The sequence below is a fragment of the Dendropsophus ebraccatus genome, chromosome 5, assembly GCF_027789765.1.
Source record: "Dendropsophus ebraccatus isolate aDenEbr1 chromosome 5, aDenEbr1.pat, whole genome shotgun sequence".
Taxonomy (NCBI): domain Eukaryota; kingdom Metazoa; phylum Chordata; class Amphibia; order Anura; family Hylidae; genus Dendropsophus; species Dendropsophus ebraccatus.
In genome coordinates this window covers 97474697-97489730 of record NC_091458.1, presented here as the reverse complement: position 1 = coordinate 97489730, position 15034 = coordinate 97474697, and the positions used below count along the sequence as shown (strand labels likewise).

Genomic DNA, 15034 nt, shown 5'->3' with positions numbered 1-15034 from the left:
TCCGGCCTACCGGCAGAAGACCAAGACTCGGCGGATGCCTTCTCTGCCGAGGTGTACCCTCTCTCCGTACCCAAGACTGAGGTCATGTCCCCTCACCACCGGGAGAACTTACAGAAGGACCTCGTCCACAGGCCCACATTCCCTTGCCACGTTTTACCGCCTGATCGCCTAGTACCAGTCGTCACCTCCACTCTTCGGAGAGTACCCTCCGGAAAGACTCATGTTCACCCTGCGCTTCGAAGAGGTATTTTGAAGTGGGGACATTCCTCGTTGGAGGCCGGGCACCCTGGAGTCCGTAAGACCGGCCAACGGATCTCTCGCCACTACTGGTGGCCCAGTCTATCCCAAGATGTCAAAGACTTTGTGGCTTCCTGTGCCATTTGCGGGCAAGAAAGAGGGGGAGGCCAAAGGGGGGGGGTACTGTCACGGCCGCGGCGGCTTCCCGCGTCCCGGGTTGCCGCCGCGACCGCCTCCTGTCCCGTGCAGCCGCCGGGGTCCTTGTGTTGGGACCCGGCGCTGCTGCCGCTTTGGCCCCTGGGGCGCCTCACCTCTCCTCCGTGCATGTCGCGGTCTGTGCCGGCCGGCGCGCGCGTCCCCGCCTCCTAGGGCGCGCGCGCGCCGGCTGTCTCAGATTTAAAGGGGCAGTGCGCTCCTAATTGGTTAGTGCACCAATCACTCCCCTATAAATCCCAGCATGCCCTGTCCTTAGTGTTGGAGCCTCTACATGCTTCCCATAGCGTTGGCCCAGCCCCCTGTTGTTCCTGTGTCCTATTCCGCTACCTGGTCCCAAGTCCCTGTTCCTGAGTCCTGTCCGTTACCTGGTCCCAAGTCCCTGTTCCCGAGTCCTGTCCGTTACCTGGTCCCTAGTCCCTGTTCCTGGTTCCTGTTCCCCTGTCACTCCACCTGTTCCCGTCTCCAGCCTGTCACGTGCTCTCTCATCTGCAGACCATTGCCTGTGCCATCTCCTGCCACGCCTCGCCTGCCGACACCAGCAACCAAGCCAGGGGTAGCGACCTGGGGGCTCGCCTGCCGCAGCAAGTCCATCCCGCCTTGCGGCGGGCTCTGGTGAAAACCAGCGGCCCCTTAGACTCCGCCCCCTGGTGAGGTTAGTGCCATCGCTGGTGTCGGTCCAGTGGATCCACTACTCCAGGCGTTACATGGAACAGGGTGATTTCTGGTGGAGCTGGATTATGTGTGCACTTATTAAAAGCTGTCATATAAAAAGTTATTTTTACTCTATAGGTCAGTCTAAAATAATACTTATGTATACGCTTTTCTAATATTTTATTATTTTTAAAATAGTAATTTTTTTTTTTTAAAGAAATAATTATGATTAAAACTGTCCTATTCTGACTTCTAAAACAGTTTTATTTTCCAACCCATGGGGCTGTTAGGAGGCTTTAAGATATCCAGTTTAAGGCTATGTTCCTACGATAAAGACACCGGCCGCTGAATTCGGATGCGGGGACGCATCCTTGTGCACCTGCATCCGAATTCCCCACTGCACGCTCCATTGTGTGAACTGACAGTGTTTTCCGCGGCCGCTATTCATTGAATAGCGGCCACAGTAAACTGACATGTCAGTTTCTTGCGGCACCGCTAGGGATCCCGGATGGAGTGTATACTATGTGAATACACTCCGTCCGGGATTCCTTAGTAGGTACCACTACGAAAGTATCGTAGTAATCACTGCCGCTGTTACAACAGCTGTGATTATCATGGCCTTAGACAAGAAACCTAACAGCCCATCTCCTAATATCTTCTAAACTAACAATCACCATACATTGGGAATCGGCCTACAACCATCATACCATGAAGCTATCACTACAATGAATACTACCTGTTGCCATGAAAAAATATACCCCACATAGTAACATTCTCTTCCAAAATTCTGGACCATTTGGAACCGAAAGTCCCCACTAAACAAACTAATTTATGAAATAGTGTATCTCAATATTCTCTGACTGACTTATTATTTATGTAACACAAAAACATTAATAAAAATATTGAAAAAGAAGAAATGATAGTTATGTGTTTTCTAACTTTTAAGTATAAAGTATTTAAAATTGTATTGTTGGGGGATTCACATATAGTTTTATGTTAGAAGAAAAATATAGCACGTAAATTAGAGTACCAGAAGAGAAACTAAAACATGTCAATTTCCTGTTAAGTCCCAAGATAGAGGAGACACCAGAATACAAATCTCAAATGAATTTAATCTGTAAAGATAAAAGATTTCCACCATACACTTCCTTTTCAACACAGTCTTTTAGGGTCAAAGATGGTCAGTCTGGGAGTTTTAGATACAGCTTTGCAAATGTCATGAGAAAGGCTTTATGATATGTGAACATGGAACAAAAATAAACACAGACAAAACATAGACAATGGCAGCACAATTTTTCTCTGAGAGCCATAAACGCAGCCTCTGTTTAAGAAGATCTTCATTTAACAACCAATCACCACATTTCTAAAGCTTGCCAGACAACATAAAATACAGGGTCACCACACCCAGAGAATTGTAAAGTCAGGCTCTATGTGGGAAATGCTTTTTAGTTTCTCCACATCCTCAAAGACATTAACAAGTTACATTCAAATTATTCTTAGCCTAAAGAGATACATGATAACAAACAAGACTTGCCATTTTCTTTCTTTTATATAATTTAATCCAGCACTGCAAATAAAGTGCTACATGTAAAACCAAAAACTATGGCGAAAAGCTGTTCCAGGTAAAACCTCTTCAAAGTACAAGGGGATATTTTCTCTGCCTGGAGAAAAAAGGTTCAATCTCCAGAGGTGACAAGCCTTGTTGTACTATAAGAAGGGTGAATTTGTGGAACAGTCTCTCTCAGAAGCTGGTCACAGCAAGAACAGCAAAATATAGAGTTATGGTCACAATACATTTTTTACTAAAGTTGACCAAACCCACCACTGGCAGTTGGTTTGGCCATCAGTAAAAGGCTGTGTTCACATGGAGTAAAACTGGCGGAATTCCGCAGCGAAGAATTCACCAGCCTCTGTGTCACAATGGCAGTCTATGGAAGGCTCATGCACCTCCTCTCTCTCTGTGTCTCTCAGCGCTGAAGAATAGACATGTCCTTTCTTCAGCGTGGAGAGAGGAGGTGCAAGGGTCTCCCATAGACTCCCATGTAGCCCACTTCAAATGACGCTGGGAGGTCCCGAAGCAAGCAGGAGTGTGCAGCAGGTGATGTATGCTCCAGGGCCGTGGAGGTTAAAGGCGCTAAATTTAACATACAATCCCGATCAGAGTATGTCAGCCCATTGAAATGCGTAGCGGATTTCGCTGCGGATATGTTGTGTGTGTGAAGGCACCCTCGGTCTAACATCAAGACATGACAAAACATGTAAAAACAATTTAAATTGCTTCATTCTTCATGCTTCATTATTCATTCTTCAGCGCGGACAGGGCAGGAGCGCGCGCCTCCCATAGACTCCCATTATGAGCGGGAGGCTAACGGCATTCCGCTAGTTTTGCTCGGTGGGAACGGGGCCTAATACAATTCAAACCAATGCATCCATATGAAGTGCTGAATGCAAATAGAGATGTGCCAAAGCTGTTAGGGCTGCGGTGGTGCCCCATGCTCTGGGCCACCACCACACCAGCTCTCCTGGCTCCTCTCCTCATGTGGAGCCAGAGCCCACATGCCTACAATACCCAGCAGCTGGCACAGCTTGACAGGGCCTTATACATTGGTTACATTACAATACCTGCACATATATGTTTTTGTGTGCATCCTTTTTCGTTTCTTTATTCTGTTGATAATTAAAAGTTAAGTTTTACTAATATTTTTTCTGGGGAGCTAGTAAATTGAACTTTTCTATAATGCCACTAGATGGCATCAGTGTAATTATGTAATTTTTGATCCTCTAACTCCTTGTCCGCCCTTTGTTGTGGCTCATGCCCGGGCTCGGTGCGGCCTCCTCTTTTGCCCCCTGGGGCACCGCACGGCTCAATGCTCCTGCACTGTGTCTTCCCGGCAGATGCATGCGCCCCTGCCTCCTACGATGTGCACAGCCTGGTTTCACAGATTTAAAAAGGCAGTATGCCCTTTATTGGTTACCACTTAACACACTTACCTATAAATGCTGCACCTGTCCTAACCCTCCCTGTTGGAGCCTCTGCATTGCTACTCATAGAGTGTGGTCCCAGCTTGCCTGTGATTACGGCCCATGACTCCTGCCTGTGACTCCTGCCTCCTGTCCATAAGTCCTGCCTGAGTTTCCTTCTGTGTTCCTGCCTACTGTCCTGCCTACGTGTTTCCAGCTGCACCTCACCCACCAATGCTAGCAAGCCAAGCCAGGAGTAGCGACCAGGGGTTGCCTGCAACAGCAAATCCAACCCACCTTATGGTGGGCTCTGATGAAGACTCCCCTCCACTACTCTAGCTGTTACAAAAGCTATACAAAAACACCCTGGGAGAGTATGTACAAAATTGACTCCATACAAATATAGGCTAAGGGGAGACGAAACATGAACCACTACAAAAAAAAACATCTAAAAGTATTCAACTCAAACAGAGCCCACTTGAAATAAAGGCGAATGAGACATATATCTAACCCAAGTAGGGCAAACCAGTTTGGTCCCATGAACCAAATGCAGCAGGCAGGAACATGTGGAAACATAAAAATCAGACCTTGGCGGAAATAATTTTCCCCCAAGTTCCTCACGACTGCCATAGTCACTGACTGGCTGAGCGGGCAATCCATCAGCTGAGTTGTGACGTTGCTAATGGAGAAGATCCAGGAGCCTGGCGGGAGTCCTGGAATGGTAAAGCAGCACAGTGGAGGCGTGGAGACAGGTAAGTAGCACTTGTTTATTATGTTTATCCCTGCCACTACCTGCTGGAAAACTTTCATTTTCACCATACTTCTTTAAGGGGCTCTTATTAGTAAAAGTACTACCAAAGTAATTCCAGCTAGTGGTGCCTCTCAAAAATGGAAACACTGTCAAACAGCCAGGACACTAAAGTTGGCAAAAGTTCTATTTGCTGATTAATCCAAGTTTGACATTTATGGCAGTAAAAAAAAGTGATTGATGCGAGTGTGTGTGAAAACAAAAGTGAAATATTGTGGTGGGAATATTCAGCCTCTAGGGTACCTGAACCGGATCAACTACACTGCTTGATAAAGTATCACTCCATTCTTTAGAGACGTTTTACCCACTGGTTTAGGTCTTTGTCTATCACTGCTTGAAGAGTGCTCACATAGACATCCTTCCTTAACAGTCATAGACAGCCTTCCTTAATACCTTTAATCCTTTCCAATATGTATCTGCACCAGGAGAAAGGCAAGCCTTCATAACATCACAAGATACTATTTGGAATATCTTGCTTGGATATTAAGAATAATCAGGTTGTGTGCAAGTTTTAGTATCTATGCCAGTTCTGGCACAGTCCTGTGGGTCACATTGAGAAGCATATTTTTAACAGCCACATAAGTTTTGGAATATTTTTTCAACATCCATCTGGATTATCTTTTTGCTAAAATTATTTTTGGGCAACATACTTGTAGAAGCACCACGTGTGATTAATCTTCTGCTGACCATGTAATTTGTATTGAAAGATTTTGGATTCAATTACAAAATAAAGGAAAATAGGGGCAATTTTACTAAGAGTTTCCGGTTTCTGCACCATACACCATGTAAAGTAGTGTTTCTTTGTGACACTGACACCAAAATGATGTTTAGTAATAAGGGACATGACCATGCAGATGCACACTTACATCTGTGTGTGACTAATCTTACAGAGATATACAAGTTTTATGTGTTTTCCATTAATCTGAATAATCTGCAGCTTGTGAAACAGGTGCCTTCACACACACAGAACAGTGTCCCTGAAGATTATACAGACCATGCACACTGTTCTGCCAGAAATATGTGAACCATGAACCAAAGTTCTGTAGCTCACAATCTCATGTATTCCACACCCATTAAGAAACTGCACAGAGACTAAGAGTGTTACAGAAGGAAAGCCAAAAAACATCCAAATGTTTTATTGAAACATGTTATTTGATGTTGTAAGCCCAATTGGTACAGTAACATGATTAAATGAGCATGCATATTTCTCTTCAAAATGTCTGGATCATTCTCTTTTTTTAAAAGTAATAAAATATGATGTAATTTTTGATTTGTATGTTTAGGCTATGTTCACACTACGGAAGAGACCGGCCGTTCTGTGACCCCGGTACTTAAGTACATGACATGTCAGTTATTTGCGGTGTGTATACGCTCCGGCCGGGATCCCATTGAAGCAGAGGCAGTGTTCCACTCCGCAGAAAGTACGGCCGTTGTTGCCGATGGCAACAATGGCCATACTTTTACGTAGTGTGAACATAGCCTGCTGTTGGCCCGCAGTATTTTTTGTAAGGGATGGGGCTACACAGCGATTTCTGATCACACAACCAGGAACTGGTATGTCATGCTGCCTGTTATGCAAGCTCTTTACTCTTACAAGGATGGATTTTTTTGTGACTACGTTGACTTATATGAGAGAAGGCTGTGGGAAAAGCAGTGGAACTCTGCAGTTTCTAGTCATGGGATCCTGAATCATAGTATAGCCTTAAAGGGGTTATCCAGCGCTACAAAAACATGGCCACTTTCTTCCAGAGACAGCACTCTTGTCTCCAGTTTGGGCGGGGTTTTGCTGCTCAGTTCCATTGAAGTGAATGGAGCTTAATTTCAATTTGCACCTGAACTGACAAGAGTCGTGTTGTCTCTGAAAGAAAGTGTCCATGTTTTTGTAGCACTGGATAACCCCTTTAAAGGGAAAACTGATTGAAACTTCTTCCCACAAACCTTACCTACCTCCCTGCCCCTCAAACTGCCGCATTTCAGTCACTGCTGGAACCCTGCCGAACAGTCCCTGAGTACCTGGTCTCCAAAGGTAAACACTGGCCGCAGCGGTGGAGCCATCTTGCCCATTATGCACTATTTTACATTTGGAAACATCGAACTTCAGTTTCCATCATTAGTATCTTTTTTCCAGATTAAAAATCTTCCTGGCCCGACTATTGCAGAACATGGTGCTATCATTAATTTTGCATTTGAAAATGTCAGCTTTTAGTAAATGTAAAGATGCAATCGTATTTTTTCACACCATAATTATCAGTTTTTAAAATTATTGTTATGAGAAAATACAGCATAACACTGTAGAGCTACATCCCATTGTTCCATTTGCAACAGGCGACCAGGATTGTTAAAGCTGGCCATACGGTACATTATAGCTATCTCTCCAAATCCCCGCATACAGATGCACACACATAGTTTGTTTGAATTACCAAAAGTGTGACCACCTGAATCTTGGCAATACCCACTAAATGCCAGACCAGTTGCATTCTAAACATTGTTGTCCAGTTGAGACAACCACTTTGAATGTAGAATAGTCAATAATTTAACCCCTTCGTGCTGCAGCTAGTTTGGGCCTTAATGACCAGGCAAATTTTTCAAAATTTGACCTGTCTCACTTTAAGCTCTTATAGCTCAGTGATGCTTTAATGTATGCTAGCAATTCTGAGATAGTTTTTTCGACACATATGGCACTTTATGTTAGTGGCAAAATTTGGTCACTACTTTGTGTTTTTTGTGAAAAACATCAAAATATCATGAAAAATAAAAAAAATTAGCATTTTATGAACTTTGAAATTCTCTGCTCCTAAAAAAAGAAAGTTGTAGCACATAAATTAGTTACTAAGTCACATTATGAATAGGTCCTCTTTATTCTGGCATAATTTGGTAAACATATTTTACTTTTTTAGGGTGTTATGGGGTTTAGAAATTTATCAGCAAATTATCACATTTTCGTGACAGTTTCCAAAACTGATTTTTTTAGGGACAAGTTCTTTTTTTAAATGGATTTAGAAGTCTGGTATCCTGAAAACCCCCATAAGTGACCCCATTTTGGAAACTACACACCTTAACCTACCCTACAGGGGATGGAGGAAAGTATTCACAATTAGGCAGTAAAAAAAATGGAAAATTAAAATTTTCCAATAATATATACGTTTAGATTAAAGTTTCTCATTTTCAAAAGGAACATGAGAAAAAGCACCCCAAAATTTGTAACGCAGGTTCTCTTGAGTACAACGGTACCCCATATGTGGGCTTAAACCACTGTATGGGCACACAGGAGGGCTCAGAAGGAAGGGAGCGCCAATTAGCTTTTCCAATGCAGATTTTGCTGCAGAAGTTTCCGGGCGCCAGGTGCGTTTGCAGTGCCCCTGTAGTGCCAGCAGAGTAAAATCTCCCAATAAGTCACCCCATTTTGGAAAGTGTACCCCTCAAAGAATTCATTTTGGGGTGTGGTGAGCATTTTGAGCCCACAGGTATTAGAGGAAAGTGTTCAAAATTAGACAGTAAAAATGAAAAACTCAAATTTTTCCAATATTATGTTCTTTTAGTTTGAAATTTCTTAATTTTACGAGGAACAAGAGAAAAAAAGTACCCCAAAATTTGTAACGCAGGTTCTCCGGAGTAAAAATGTACCTTATATGTCGGTATAAACCACTGTATGGGCACACAGGAGGGCTCAGAAGGAAAGGAGCGCCAATTAGCTTTTTCAATGCAGATTTTGCTGAAGAAGTTTCTGAGCGCCAGGTGCGTTTGCAGTGCCCCTGTAGTGTCCGCAGAGTGAAATCTCCCAATAAGTCACTCCATTTTGGAAAGTGCACCCCTCAGAGAATTCATTTTGGGGTGTGGTGAGCATTTTGACCGCACAGGTATCAGAGGAAAGTATTCAAAAGTAGACAGTAAAAATGAAAAACTCGAATTTTTCCAATAATATGTTCCTTTAGTTTGAAATTTCTCAATTTCCCGAGGAACAGGAGAGAAAATTCAGGGGGGGCGTGGCCTGCACTCGAGGAGACCAGATGTGTCCCGCTCAAGCTCCTGCTTTCCAAGCTCTTACTAGCGGCTACACAGCTTAGATTTTATTTCTTTTCGAACTGGGGAATCTTGAAAGACCTCTCTGTCTGCCCAGATGTCCACCACATCAAAAAGCTTCGGCGGCAGCCCGGAGAAAAGCAAAGATCTCTCTTCCGACAGCGGGGAAAAAATAAGATGGCGTCGGCTCCATCCCAGACTATTGGCTGGATGCTCTGCATGAGGAGGTACGGACACGAGGCAGGCTTCTTCACCTCCCGAACCTGCACCTCCACATCAAGAGAATGTGGAGAAAGACAACACTCCCTCTCGAGCATCTAAACGGAGAACCCGGAGAATTAAGAATGCAAATACAAGTTTTCACCGACAGGACACTGCGGACTCTGGTAAGCGTCAGATCCAATTGCTCCCGCCTGTAGAGCCCCCGCTAACCTCTTCTCTTTTGACACCTGGAGAAACCTTGAGCTAGTACACATCATCCATTGCGGACCTTTCCTTACTGTTCTCGGAAGATGTGAGTATACTGGAGATTTTGGACTCTAATCTAACACCTCCAATAACACACTTAGCTACAACACCAGAGAACAAAGGATTACACAATCGGGAGCTCCATGAAAGCCGTATTGAGAGGTCAAAGAGGTCAGTGCTGACTGTCAGAGGAGATAGCCGGTGATGTAGCTGTAAATTAACTCTTTGTTGTCCTGTTTTGGTGCCTCATCTCCCTCCACTTATCCCCTCTCCATACACAATTATAAAGATGGGGGAGAGCTTCAAACTGCTTTTTCGTGATAAAAATGCATTTTTCGGCTAATAAACCCAATTACAAAGTTTCTTAAAATCACCTGTACTATGGATTTCTGCAAAAAAATTTTAAACGACAGTGACACTTTAACCCTTTAAGGACATGGCCCATTTTCGTTTTTACGTTTTTGGTTTTTCCTCCTTGTGTTTAAAAGGTCATAGCACTTGCATTTTTCCACCTAGAAACCCACATGAGCCCTTATTTTTTGCGTCACTAATTGTACTTTGCAATTACAGGCTGAATTTTTGCATAAAGTACACTGCGAAACCAGAAAAAAATTCAAAGTGTGGTGAAATTGAAAAAAAAAACGCATTTCTTTTATTTGGGGGAAATGTGTTTTTACGCCATTCACCCTGGGGTAAAACTGACTTGTTATGCATGTTCCTCAAGTCGTTACGATTAAAACGATATATAACATGTATAACTTATATTGTATCTGATGGCCTGTAAAAAATTCAAACCGTTGTTAACCAATATACGTTCCTTAAAATCGCTCCATTCCCAGGCTTATAGCGATTTTATCCTTTGGTCTATGGGGCTGTGCGAGGTGTCATTTTTTGCGCCATGATGTGATCTTTCTATCGGTACCTTGATTGCCCATATACGTCTTTTTGATCGCTTTTTATTAAATTTTTTCTGGATTTGATGCGACCAAAAATGCGCAATTTTGCACTTTGGGATTTTTTTGCGCTGACGCCGTTTACCGTACGAGATCAGGAATGTGATTAATTAATAGTTCGGGCGATTACGCACGCGGCGATAGCAAACATGTTTATTTATTTATTTATTTGTTTACTTTTATTTAAAACCTGGGAAAAGGGGGGTGATTCAGACTTTTATTAGGGGAGGGGGCTTTTTACTATAAACAACACTTTTTTTTTTTTTTTACACATATACTAGAAGCCCCCCTGGGGGACTTCTAGTATATACACTTGGATCTCTCATTGAGATCTCTGCAGCATAGATATGCTGCAGAGATCCATGAGATCGGCACTCGTTTGCTTTCGGCTGCTGCAGCCGGAAACAAACGAGTGCCGAGCCGAGGACGGCGCCATCTTGGACGCGTCCCCGGCCGGCATCAGTAACGGAGATCGCTCCTCCGGGACAAGGTCCCGGAGGAGCGATCTCCCCCACTAGACACCAGGGAAACGTTGCCTCCGGTAATCGGAGGCAGCTGTCAACTTTGACAGCTGCCTCCGATTAGCTAATTAGCGGGCACGGCGATCAGACCGTGCCCGCTAATAGCGGCGGTCCCGGGCTACACGCGGCACCCGGGATCGCGGCACTTCAAAGCAGGGCCGCCGCGCGGCCCCGCTTTGAAGTGCAAGTGAGGACATAGGACGTACCGGTACGTCCTATGTCCTTAAGAGGTTAAGCCAAAGAAGGGAAGCATACTAAGAGTTAGCCAGTCACATCATTACACAGCAAATTTCTTGTAAGCAGTTTCCTGAAATAACCTTTTTAGGGGCATTGCATGGTTGTGTAAACGCTAAGATGCAAACAATTTACATGTCAGAACACTGCAGTTCATGTGAAGTCATTAACTTACACTTAACTAAGTAAGTGGGATTGCTTGTAACAATCTGACATCAATAGTGTGTAACTTGTGAAGCTTCAGTACTGTCATAATATGTCATGGAAGAATTTCCAGTTCTTAAATATTTGTTTATTCTGGGAAGTAAACCACCATAAATTTCTGCTAACAGGACAAAGTTAGAGCTTATGAGGAGGCACAGGCTTCCTAGCATGTGTCTCCCGCTTGTGAGACTGTCACAGAACATTTCTCACAGCCTGTAAGCTATGAAAAAACATTTCTTGACCATAAATTAGCTCTATACATAGTTTAAGTTTTACCTGGACATGAAATTCAAGGTTCAAAAGGTCCAATTAAAGGGGGTGAACACCCAGATCATACAATTTTTATAGTATAGGGTCAAAACACTTCAAATCTTTAAATCCATCTGCTCGTGAAATTTGGGTCTTCCGCATAGGATAGCCCTAGGAACCTTTGTTGGATGATTTGACAGGTGAAGGTAGCCATCTCTGTTGACTACAGTATCACATGGATTATAGGGAATAGACACTGGATCCGCAGCGGATTTCGCTGCGAATACACACCGTGAAATCCGCTGCGGATCCCGTGTGTGTGAAGGCACCCTAAAGGGGTATTCTACAGGATAGGGGATAAGTGTCAGATTGCAGTAGTCCAACCCCTGGGACTACTTGTGAGCTCGGGAACAGGGCCTCTGTTTTAAACAAGGGGAGGACAACTCAGCCATGTAAATCACTGCTTCGTTGATTGTCTAATGATCTGGCGAAGAGAACCAAGTACAGTGCTAGGCTCTTTTGGCAGCACCATAGACAATAATTCGGGGCTCCAGGCTGGAAAGGACAGGAGGTCCCAGCAGTCAGATCACCCACAATCTGATAATTACCCTCTACCCTTTGGGTAGTGCATACATTAATTTAACCTGGAATACCCCTTTAACTGTTTTTAGGTTACAGTCTCATAAATTCAAGTATCTCTTGTTAATTTTCTCAAACTAAATTCCATGTATCAGTAGTGCTGTTACAAAGCTTGTGCTGTGCTGATATGACTGATAGGACTGTAGGAAAACAATAGTCCTGCATACCATACATTTTATTCTGTCACCACTCTTTAAGCAGGATAGCACTAAACAATATAATATATACATAAAAAAAGACTCTTTCAAATGGTTAAAGAGAACTATACAGAACAATACATTTCACCTGTATGCAAAGCTGTCAAATGTCAACATACAGCATCACAGGAATTAATCTGCACAGGGACTATAATACAACATATAGCTTCTCATCCACAGGATGTTAACACATAATATTGAGACATTTATTCTTTATTGAGACATTTATTCTTTATTCCTTGAAGGACTTGGAAGCAGTTGAGTTTTGGAACTGATAATGGTAGATGGCTCAGGCAATAGGTCCGCTAGTTTATAATAATGGATTCTCTGTCTGGTAGTTGAAAAAGGCGCAAGCCGGAATGCGTCCTGTACCGTATTTTTCTGCAATAAACTTTCTGTAGCTTCAGTTTTGGTGAGTGCTTAGAATCTCTATTTGCCACGTGTGGGACTTGTTTCTATCTACAAGCACCACCATGGATTGGAGTGATGATTATTTTGTTGTTAGTTTATTATAATAAAACATCATCCAAGTATAAGATTTATCCCTGTCTCTATGGGACCCTCACCCATCTGAAAAACAGGGACACAATAGCCCCTGCAATATATGGAGCAGTCACTAAGCCAATGGCTAATGCATCCCTTGCTTCATTCATTCTTTAGGGCAGACCCCTAGATTCATTGCAGGGCGACTGCATCTCCGTTCTCAGGATAGGTGGGGTCCTAGTGGTTGTAACCTTAGCGATCAACTTGTTATGCATAGGACATAAGTTAAATACCACTTTAAGGAAGTTTCCACATCATTAAAATTAGTGTAAGATATTTAAGGGCACCCTGTCACCAAATGCTGCACATTAACACAAAGGCTCTTCAGTAAAAAATGATACCCCAGAGCCACACTTTACCATTAGTGGAAGAATTCAAATGCATGCCTTTCTGATACTGTCATTGTGGTATAATTACTTAACATTTTGGGTAGAATATATTAATAAATGCCAAATATTCTGAATGCTTCAAGTAATTGTACATCCAATTATCCTAGGTGAGGGCAGCATAGGTTATTAGGAGAGACTATATATGAGTCTTGTCTGCATTTGTAAGTAACAAAAGAGCCCAAACAAGTAAAAATATGAACAATACATCTAATAAATACACAAATTCGCCCATCATCATAATTCAGCCAAGAAGCAAAACAGCATAGTCTGTCATACATAAAGAATTTGATTGTTTAGGTCAACTGGTCAATTTCATGAAACACTAAACTAAAGCATGAGCATAACTAAAGCAGTATGCCTAAGATCACATAACAGACATAAAGGAGATTCAGGAGGATTTGCTATGGAAAGCATTCACAGCAGTTTTGCCACCCACCCTGAAGTTTCCAATTAAAAACCTTAAGTTCCATAAAAAAAAAAAAAGACATGAATGACAAAACGTATGTAAAATTTGTACTTACACGACTTCCTTTCTCTGGGTAACACTGGCACCCCTCACTGCAATCTCGTCCTCCACAGGGTCCTGTGTATGACTTCCCACCCTAAGAAAAAATAATATATTAAATAAAATACAATATATATGTAAATAAATTTTCTATATTTATTAGCTTAGAAAGATATGCGCTAAACTGTTATTGAATGTTTTTCTAGATTGCTCATGAAATACTGTACATGGACAGTGCAGATGGAGTTAATGAATACTTGTTGCAATTTTTTTTTAAAAGAAATCAAAAGGGGTTATGATCGCAAGCAGTTTTGCAATGTACTCACTTTTTAAAAAAGTTTTCTAGGTTTAAATCAACATTATACCTATGGCATGACCTTTGGTCCATGATCCCTTTGTGCCAATATTTGGTCTTTTCTTTGTTCTAAAAAAGAGACTAACCACAGGAAGTTCCTGTCCTTTGAACGCTCAGGCAAGGAAAAGACACCTGCTCATCATGCAGGTTGTATATCAACGGAGGATAATTAACTTTTAATAGGTTATTTATAATATTACCTTTTGCTAAATATATTATCATTTACAATATGCATGCTTACCAGGAGACAATGCTCTTTGTTATGCAAATTTTAGTCAGTGTATTGTCACTGTGTGATTACAAGGTTTTTGTGTTGTGTGAAAGGAGAGCTGACCATGCAATGCAAGCTCCCCAGATTTTCAGCAACTGAATGTGGATGTGCAGCAGTGAAGACTTGAGACTTGTCGTGCTCCGTGCACGCTCAGGAATGGCTGTCAATCAATATCAAGCCATGTCTGTGAGTGTGCTATGGACATGCTCACATCGGCATGGAGGGTGCATAGACCACAATTTGATAGAAAGGGAGACACCTAGTGGTTATATATAATGTTGATTTAAACATAAAATGTAAAAAAAAAAAAAAAATAAAGAGAGTATATTGCAAAGCTGCATGCCATCACAACCCCTGTTGATTTCTTTAAAAAAAAAAAAAGCAACAATGTTTTAATTGAGGACACATTCTTAGCTTTTATTTTTGTACAGTGCTTCGTAATTGATGTAAAGTAAATTGAGGGTTGGACTCATAGTCAAAGTCATATTATATTGTCACAAACAATATAACCCCTTTAGTCCAGAAACTCAAAGCACACTTTAAACGCTGGAGACATTTACCCCTTACAATCAGGGCTGTATTTACCACTAGGCACCTGTGGTCTTGTTCCTAG

General features: G+C 42.4%; 1 protein-coding gene across 1 annotated transcript in view; it reads right to left on the bottom strand.

The window, feature by feature from the left end:
* COL4A2 (collagen type IV alpha 2 chain) overlaps nucleotides 1–15034 on the bottom strand; it is a 147124-nt gene that overhangs the window by 103680 nt on the left and 28410 nt on the right. Inside the window, exon 4 of the mRNA XM_069972946.1 lies at nucleotides 13812–13892. Within this exon, the coding sequence (XP_069829047.1) occupies nucleotides 13812–13892 (81 nt within the window). The remainder of the gene's footprint in view (nucleotides 1–13811; nucleotides 13893–15034) is intronic.